Below are 10,361 nucleotides of genomic sequence, written 5' to 3' on the forward strand. Positions count from 1 at the left end.
AAACACTATTAAAAAGTCGTCAAATTGCCCAACTAAAGAAATCACAAAATAAAAAAATGTCAACACAAAATAAAAAAACTATAAAATCTCAATCAGCTGAACAAAAGATCTTAAAGGGTTAGTTCACCCAAAAATGAAAATTCTGTCATTAATTACTTACCCTCATGTCGTTCGACACCCGTAAGACCTCCGTTCGTCTTCGGAATCATGATTCGGATTCGGATCGCGTGTCAAACCGCCAAATTGCTGAAATTTGGCGATCCAAACCGCTGAATCGACTCACTGATTCATAATGCTTCGAAGCTTCATGAGGCCGTGTTTTGAAATCGTCATCACTATAGAAGTCGTTATTTAGGGTTTTTTTGCGCACAAAAACTATTCTCACTGATTCATAAAGTTATTTTAGAACCACTGTAGTGAGATGGACTTTGTAACGACGTCTTTAGTACCTTTTAAGGGTCTTGAGAGTGAACCGTGCATTGTGCCAATGGAGGCCTTTCAGAGCCATCGGATTTCAACTAAAATATCTTCATTTGTGTTCCGAAGATGAACGGAGGTCTTACGGGTGTCGAACGACATGAGGGTAAGTAATTAATGACAGAATTTTCATTTTTGGGTGAACTAACCCTTTAAATTGGGAGATATGTGACCTTACTCAGTTAATTGAGTTAAGTGAACTACTTTGTTTAAAAGTTGAGTAAACTCAAAAAAGCTGTGCAGCAAGTTGCCTTACAATTTTAAGTTAAATCAACTTTTCTTTTTCTTTTTTTAAAGTGAATACACTGAGTGGAATATACAATATGACATTAGCAACATAGCTTAAAAAGAATGACAGACAAAGATTTACTTCAAAAAAATCTATTTTAGAAACACGTGTCTAATTTCAATGCTATGTGTAGACATTTAACGATGACCATCTTTAAGCACGACAATGTTCAGCACTATTTTATTTGTTATGGTTGTTTTCATGCGGTATCAATTTAAAAAACTGTATTGGTTGATTAATATCGGTCAGTGCAGTCCAACCTATTTATCATTATCGGTAAAATCAGTCGAGTCATGTTTGTGGTCTCTCAAATGTTAAAAATCTGATGAGATTTGAAACATCTTTTAGTGTGGGGACAGCTTTTAATGAATGGAGAGATGCCTCATTTCACAAACTGATGCACATGGTGCTTCTTTTTCACATTCTTATTTTCTAAGAGCGTGAATGACAGATAGACACGGTGTGTGTGTGTGTGTGTGTGTGTGTGTGTGTGTAAAGGTCATTTATGGAAAAGCAAGACTGTGTCCTGAAATGATCCTCAGAGGTGCTTCTAGGAAGTTAAAAACCTTGTACAGCTGGCAAATCCCCCAGAATCTATCACACACTGGAAATTCCAGTTTTACTACAAAGCCTGAATCATTACAACACTACAGCCGGAGTTACTACAAACACATGTGCTCTGGTAACTGGCTTGCAACATCAAAAAATTATCTTCGGTTAAAAGGCTCTCACACCACTCAAAATCAACAATACGTACAACAATACAACAATCAACAAACACATAATACATTATTAAAAGAGACATCTTAGACATTTTAAATTACTGAAAATAGAAACCACAATCGTGCATAATTCTACAACCCACACACAATCACTTAACCTTGTTTAAAATAGTTACTGCATTGGGTACAAAATAATTCCTCCTATATGCCTTCTTCCTAGCCAAGGGAGTTCTAAACCGGCAACCGGATGGAAGGAGCTGAAGAGCATCATAAAGTGGATGAGTAGAATCTGTAATAATAGAAGCTGCTTGTCATCTTTAAAATAGCTAATAAATGATAAGCAGTCACTTATCAACATATTCAATGCTAACATAAATCTTGGTTTCCCTTGCTCCTGAAGACACATTTTTTCAACAGACAAAAGCTTAGAGGAAGCATTTGCTTAATCTCTTTCTGGATGTTTGACAAATGATTTACAGGCCTGTCACACAAATCATTACAAGTCTAACAGCTCATCTTCTGTTGTTAGAGAAATAACCATTTTACCATTCTGATCTCATTTAACTCATCTTTTAAAAATGAAGATACCGATTGGCTTTTGCGACATTTAACTTGTGTGCTGTATTTTTGAGCAAAAGTAAATATTAAACAGGACATAACGTAAGGCAGGATTTGATTGACTCGATAAATAGTCTGGGATGTGATAGCATTTGGGTCAATGACACATTAAAGTGTATACAGTAAAGATAAGGAACAATCTTCTAAAAGGTAGGAAAGGTTTATTTTAAAATGTGCCAATTTCCTAGAAAAGCACTCTTTGTTTTAAAAACTTTAAGGAAAGTTTAAATTCAATTACTCAAAAAATGTCATGTGATATAACCATTAAGTTAAAGCAGGGTTTCTGCAGGTTGCACCAAGTCAAATTTAAGACTTTTTAAGACCTTTTTAAGACCATTATGAATTAAATGTAAGACCTATATCACGCAATAAAAAAACGTACAAAGGAAATGCAGAATCACAAAATTACTCACAAAGGCATTTAATTTATTCAAATTGAACAAAGTATCAGTAAACTTGTACTTCCCCTGAGCTCGATCCCACAAGAATTTCACAATAGATATAAATATATTTTTGGGGTGATTTGTTTGAGATAAATTACTTTGGTGGTAAAATTGAGGTGGTAATTTCCAGAAATTACCATGTTTTTTAATAATTAGGATGGCACATTTACCATATTATTATGTTAGATGCACAATAGTTACACACGACAATAAAACGAACAAAATGCATAAATATTGTTTGGTATCTTACAACAACAAAAAAAGGCTAGTTGGCTAGTTGGTGTGCTATCTAGCTTTAATAACACGATCGCTTATAGGGTGGGAAATATGACTAAAAATCTTACAAGTAGGCCTAAACCACAGCAATAAGCAACTGCTTAATAAGTTCTCAAGTAATGAAGTAATCAAGTAAACAGTCAGTTCTTGAGTTTAAGTACTGTTTTTTCCCCTGTTGTTGTTGTTGTTGTTTGTTTAACATTAACGACACAGAAAAGAGCGGGTATGGGATAAATTATGTTACTTTCACTTTAAGACCTACAGTAATGTGCAGATCCAATACTGACACACATCCCAAACTTGTTTACTGAAGACATAACCGCCAATATGGACATGGACAGTCATAATTATGTGTGTATTTGATCGTTCAAGGGCAATAAGCCTAGAAATAGGACATATTTCTGTACACTAGCGTGAGCGCTGACAGGCGGCAAACGCATGCACAGAATCTGCAGCCAGTCTGAAGTTGGTCCATGTGTCAGTACCCATGGTCAGTACCAAATTGAATTTGTGGTTAACATCGCTTTTATTTACTATTTTTTAAGTGCTATCAGGCATATCATACTTTTTATTTGGTCATTCATCCACCTTGCGCAATCGCTTCGCCTGGTCCTCGTCACTTATGCGAGACAGCAGGTGAGAAAGATTCGCCTTCGCTTTCACGATCACAGAACTGGAGAACTGTTAGCTGAAGTATAAAATCCGTTTTGTGTGTCTGTGGTAGAATCCGAAAGAGAGTCGCGCCAGTAACATGAAAGCTGATTGGCTGCAATATAAGATGCATAGATGTATGTTGGTCTCATTTGTAGTCGTAATACAGCGAATTACACTTGGACTAGAAAAAGAAAGAACTACAACACATCGGAATAAACACACACACACTCTTAAGCGCTGTGGGAGCATTTAAATGAGCAATAGTGGTAGCGTTACATGGACGTGAAATTATTTAAGACCTAGAACACAATACTTCAGACTAAAATTTTGATTTTGAAATTTAAGAGTGTCGGCCATCACTATATAAGTCGTTATTTAGTTTTTTTGGCGCACCAAAAATATTCTCTTCGCTTTATAATATTAATATTAAACAACTGTACTCACATTAACTGGTATAAATATGTTTTTAGTACATTAATGGATCTTGAGAGAGGAAATGTCATTGCTGGCTATGCAGGCCTCACTGAGCCATCGGATTTCAACAAAAATATCTTGTTCTGAAGATGAACGGAGGTCTTACGGGTGTGGAACGGCATGAGGGTGAGTAATAAATTACATTATTTTCATTTTTGGGTGAACTAACCCTTTAATTAACCATATACAAATACAAAGATCAAAAATCATTTTATTTTAGAAATTAAAAACATGCTCATTATTGAAGAGGTGCATTACTGCATGTAGAAATATACATATTTGAATACTTCGGCCAAAAAATGAATTGACAATTATTAGGGGTGGGCAAAATATATAAATTATTTCGTGTGCTTCATTGCACAGGATGCACTGTGAGAAACGTGCGCTTGATGTTATGCGTGCAGGGTCCCGCCGGCCGGTATTTTCCTTGCAAATGCTCTTCGAAGCCATCGTTTATGTCGTTTGGATTGCAGGCTTTATTTCTTAAAGTTAAATTTAAGTCTTTTAAAGACCATTTATATAAAAAATTAATACCTATTTCGCGCTTCTCCTTTGCTTGTTGCTTGAGGTCTGTGTTGTGTTGTGTAGCAGTCTATGGTTGTGGTGCTGTAGCGCGTGATCTTCATTTACTGAAGGCACCATGTGTTCACAGTATTTTGTACTTTGACCCGGGGCTGCGTTGCGTTCTCAATTATTGGTTCCGCCACTCTTTATTTATACTACGTTATTTAATCAAAATAATCGTGGTTGACAAATGAAACTTTTGAGGAAAAATACAATACGGAGAAGTTACATACTGCACAATTTTTAAGACCCAGACATCAAAATTCAAGACTTTTTAAAGTCTTTAAAGGTATTATTTCCAAATTAATAAATTCAATGCTTTTAAGGCTTTTTAAGACCCCGCGGGAACCCTGATATATCAAAAATATTAAAGGGTTAGTTCACCCAAAAATAAAAATTCTGTCATTAATTACTAACCCTCATGTCGTTCGACACCTGTAAGACCAAATGAAGATTTGGCACAATGCACGGTTGCCTCTCAAGACCCTTAAAAGGTACTAAAGACGTCGTTACAAAGTCCATCTCACTACAGTGGTTCTACAATAACTTTATGAATCGGCGAGAATAGTTTTTGTGCGCAAAAAAACCCTAAATAGCGACTTATATAGTGATGACGATTTCAAAACACGGCATCATGAAGCTTCGAAGCGTTTTGAATCAGTGAGTCGAATCAGCAGTTTGGATCGCCAAATTTCAGCAGTTTGGCGGTTTGACACGCGATCCGAATCATGATTCGACACACTGATTCATAACGCTTCGAAGCTTCATGATGATGTGTTTTGAAATTAAGGGTCTTGAGAGTGAACCGTGCATTGTGCCAATGGAGGCCTTTCAGAGCCATCAGATTTCAACTAAAATATCTTCATTTGTGTTCCGAAGATCAACGGAGGTCTGACGGGTGTCCAACGACATGAGGGTAAGTAATTATTGACAGAATTTTCATTTTTGGGTGAACTAACCCTTTAAACTCACTGACACAAGGCTGCTTTCAATTTCAAATGCTTGTGCGCTTTGTAAAGAGCGCTCGCGCATGTGGATGTGTTTTAAGATTTTCAAGTCGTAAACTAATTAATTAATAATAAGGAAAAAAAAGAAGATCAAGAATCGTTTTGGAATCGGATCTAGACTCCGAGAATCGAAATCAGACCGTGAGGTACCAAAAGATTCCCACCCCTAATAATTATACATTATTTGAAATGTATTCAGTCATTTTTTACTATTTTTAAAAACAGCACATTTTCTTTGCCCACATGGTTTAGGTGGACAGTGTCATCAAATGAAGAGAGGGCTATTTCAAATGCAGAGACAATTATATTTTGATGAAATATTTTGTTGAATTTTATTGAATGCAATGACAACAAGGACCCTTGGTAATGATTTCATATTCCTACTTCCTACAAGACACAAATAATGATTCTTCATAAGCATCATCATGAGAGAGATTCGCCCTTTGTCCTACTAATGGCGTATCCCTCTGTGATCTCTGACCAAGTTTCTTTCTCAGTGTCTGCGGTCGGCTAACACACACCCTTGAACACACAAACCAATTACAGCCCAGTTCCTTCCAGGTAAAGTCCAGGGCCTCTGGTTCGTTAGGCATCAGAGCGTCTCTGTGGCTATGTGCTCTCCAGACACGTAGTGTACGGCTCTCAAACGCGTAGCAGCGAGCGAATCAAATCTGGCAGCCACTAAGGAAACAATGACAATAGCCTACGCCAGTCCCACAGAATAGATCCACAGAGCAATCTGGCACAGTGACAGATCACTTTCACTCGCAAGTTTCCCAAAAAGACAAAGTTAGGAGGACACTTTTGTCCCGAGCACCAGTTTGTGCAGAGATAGAGCTAGAATACCTACAATAAGGAACTGGAAGCAAAGGACTGTTTTGTTCAGTGTACTAGCTGGCTTGCCAGGCTTGCGTTTGAATGAACTGTTGTTTTACAGCCGGACCGAGGCTAGTCCGAAGATTAGCGCTGCACTCACACACAAAAACACCCTGGCATTTCCACTCAACATCATGAGACGACACCATCACCTCTGATATAATATGCATAAAAAGGGGGAAACAGAGATAACCTTTTGTTCCTCAAAAAAAAAAAATCTGACAAGACGACATGCTGACTTGCATGGATAGTTCCCCCAAAAATAAAAATGCTGTCATCATTTACTCACCCTCACGTTGTTCCAAACCTGTATGAGTTTCTTTGTTGTGTTGAACACAAAAGAAGATATTTTGAAGAAAGTCTGTAACCAAACAGTTTCTGGTGCCCATTGAATTCTACAGTATTATTTTTCCACACTATGGAAGGCAATGGGGACCAAAATCTCTTTGATTACCAACATTCTTATTAATATCGTCTTTACAGTTCAACAGAAGAAAGAAACAGGTTTGGAACAACTTGAGGGTTAGTAAATTATTTTTAGGTGAACTTTCCCTAACTCATCAATTTCCTCTATTCGAGGATGCCATGGCCTAGTGGTCAAAGATCTAGCCTATTAACTAGAAGGTTGTAAGTTCAAACCCCAGCTAGGGGTGGTCCATAAACTACCACCATTATGGTCTTGACCCACTTACACCCAGATTATGCAAGTGTGGACTCTGTAACAAGTGTACTGGGGGAAAAAAACAAGCTTTTGTGAAGTACAAAGTATTTAGCATACTTTAAGAACTTAAGACCAACCCTCTACAGACACACTGAAGCTCGAGTCGCCATTGGCCTTGTAAATTGTTACTCGCCATATTTTTGACATGGAATGTAAGAACAATTCAAATTAAAACATTCTACATAAATATAATATAAAATATAGATTAAGTAACTACTAAACAGTCTATAATAAAATAGGAACAAATAATCAAACTACAAGCAATAGCACAAATAAACAATAGAACAAAGATGCAAATTAAATAAACAGAACTTTTAATTTATACACTGTAAAGAATAATTTTCATGATTTGTTATCAAAACTTTTTTATCTTTTGTCAAATCACCTTAGATAATTAATGTGATTCAGATACCATCTTTTTCAGAGTTTTCATTTATTAAAACAATCTCCTTTGTTGTATTAACTCAAATGTTTAATTTCAATGAACTCAATTTTAAGGTAACTTTAACTTTTTTTAAGTTAAACCAACAATATTTTTTGTACTCTTAACTAGTCTATTAACTTTACATGTGATATTGAATAACACACTTTACTTCTTTAAAACACAAAAGATCATACCCTATTAACTGGCCTTTTATTTCAGTAAAATTCAACTTTTTTAAGTTATACAAGATTCAACTATTTTTTTAAGTTAGTTTAAATGTAATTTAAGTTGAAATTACTTACAAATCCAAGTTGGTTGTACTCAAATTAAGGCAGCAACTTTTTATTAGTGTATTTTTTTTCGAAAAACATACTTTTATGATTTTAAGTAAACTACAAGTGCACAGTCAATACATTTAAACACTTCTTTTCACAAGAAGGCATGTCTCTACTACGTTGATAAACACACAACCAAGATGACTTATGAATGAATGAAAGAATGCATACAAAGCATGACTTGCAGCAAATATAGTGGAAGGTTATGACACTATTGTAGGACATAGTGTTTGTATTCACGAAGCACTGCATATGTGAATTACCTGACACTTGAAATGACCGAGTCTAGAGAGAAATACCAGGCTTTTCTAGCAGTGAAGGTCATTTGAGCAGCTGTCAGTGACTGAAGCATGCGTTAAACTGCTGTAATGTAGTAAAGTGCTCATGCTCACGCGTTTTAACAGCAAAAAGCATGGCCGACTGTGCTTGTCTAACTTGGTTTGTTGTTTTTGGCCAATTTGAGAAGGGTTGAGTCATCAAGTGATTTGCCATGGTGATCTAGCCTAACTTTTGTTTGAAAAGTAAGCTTGGAGGCTACGGACAGGGCTGCTAACAGCACATCTGACACATGTTCTTGAATGTGCTCATGCTCTGCTCTGCTGTGTTGTTGAGTTGAGTTACCTTGACTGAGTCCACGGGGTACATGACTGTGTGCTCCAGCACTCCGGCCACGGCGCCCGCTGTCATGTGCGTGCCCAGGGACGCGTGAGGGGGCAAACTCTCGTAATCCACGTCGCCCTCCGACGGTCCGCTGTCGCTTTCCACCTCCGACATCTCCAGACTCGCCAGGACCGTGTCGGTGCGCAACTCCATGCGTGAAGAGCGGCGCTGGGAAGGGTTAAACCCACGGCTGAGACGCGGAGATGTGAAACGGCAACACGAGCGCGCACATTACTACCACCACCACTACCGACATCATCATTCCAGCGACGCTGTGACGTCACCGTGACGCAGCGGTCGCGCGCCAGACGATGAGACCGGTAGGGTGAACCTGAAGGTGGGGCTCAGAACTGATGTTTACCAATAAAAAGTACATTGACTCTTCTTTTCAGGAGGGTTTTCTACTAGTGCACATGTTTGTAATTGGTCTGCATAGATTAGGCGTATGAATAAAAATGAAATACATTCAAGAAAATTCTGTCATCATTTACTCACCTTCAAATTGTTATAAATGTGTATTAGTTTCATTAGTTTTGGTAATCAAAAGATGGTCCCCATTGACTTCCATAGTATGAAAAATACTGTTGAAGTCAATGGTTTGGTTACAGACATTCTTCAAAATATCTTCTTTTGTGTTCAACACAACAAATAAACTAATACACTTTAATCTATGCAGACCAATTACAAACATGATGTGTTTGTAGAGTCAGATCTTTCCTAAGCTGAAATGAAAGATTGTAAGTATGTCTGTAATTATTCAGCACTTTGCTGATGTTAATTGCAGCTCTTATGATTGTCATTCCACACATGATATCTGTTGATATTATTGGCCAGATGGATCCATTTGTGAGAGTGCGATAGTTTAGGCGTGTCTTTTCTCAGAAAGGATCCGAAGTCCAGTTCACCATGTTCACTTTATCACTTCTGCTCACTTTGTGACTACATATGATACAGGGAATCTGGGTTTCACCAGATGTCCTCCTAACTCCACCTTTACACACAAACACTAAACATTTTAAAATGGCTGTCCCGTTTGTGCTCCTTTAAGAATGAGTTCAGTGTTGAAAGAATCACACTTTAGTAAAGAGTAGAAATCTATGTACTAACATTTAGCCTACATTAATCATTTGATACAATGCACTTATTGTGGCCATACATGTTTTTACATTGTACTTATATTTAAAAAAAATACCTGCATGTAATTACATCTGTATTTAATTTCTGTAAATTATATATAAATAGTATAATAATAGCAGTAAAAGTGTTTTGCAATATGAACACAATAAGTACACTGTATACTGTAAGTAGGCTATAGTAGTCAAGGACCCATAAAGTGTGAACCAGAAATCATAAAAGAATATACTTAAATTAAATGTATTTCAGACGCTTAATTGCATGTTATTTATAATTAAATGAAAATGTATTATAGATTAAATGTATATTAAAATCAATTAGTTGAACCAAGAGTGTTACTTATATTTATATGTAATGTCATAATTAATTATTGCCTTTGAAATATGGTATTCAGGATATTTTTTAATATAACTCTGATTGTGTTCGTCTGAAAGAAGAATTTCATATACACCTAGGATGGCTTGAGAGTGAGTAAATCATGGGCTAATTTTTTATTTTAAAGTGAACTACTCCTTTAAAAAATTTGAATGACCATAATATGTTAGGTGTAATTTTATCATGGTTTCCACAAAAATTTATTTGAATAACAGTAGCTAACTTACACCATTTCATAACTTAATGACTACAAGTTACAGGGTGTTTCTTGAACATTTAGCACTGTGGATTTAACATGAAGTCTCTTAAAAC

General features: G+C 36.5%; 1 protein-coding gene across 2 annotated transcripts in view; it reads right to left on the reverse strand.

The window, feature by feature from the left end:
• Nucleotides 1–8,808, reverse strand: part of slc25a37 (solute carrier family 25 member 37) — a 29,037-nt gene extending 20,229 nt beyond the window's left edge. Inside the window, exon 1 of one of the 2 annotated variants that reach the window (XM_079827822.1) lies at nucleotides 8,502–8,808. In XM_079827822.1, coding sequence (XP_079683948.1) covers nucleotides 8,502–8,693 — 192 coding nt within the window. In that variant the 5' untranslated portion in view covers nucleotides 8,694–8,808. The remainder of the gene's footprint in view (nucleotides 1–8,501) is intronic. The other variant, XM_079827821.1, reaches the window with a different exon arrangement.
• Nucleotides 8,809–10,361: the final 1,553 nt, after the last annotated feature.

Source organism: Gobio gobio, assembly GCF_949357685.1.
Source record: "Gobio gobio genome assembly, chromosome: 10".
In the NCBI taxonomy this organism is placed as follows: Eukaryota; Metazoa; Chordata; class Actinopteri; order Cypriniformes; family Gobionidae; genus Gobio; species Gobio gobio.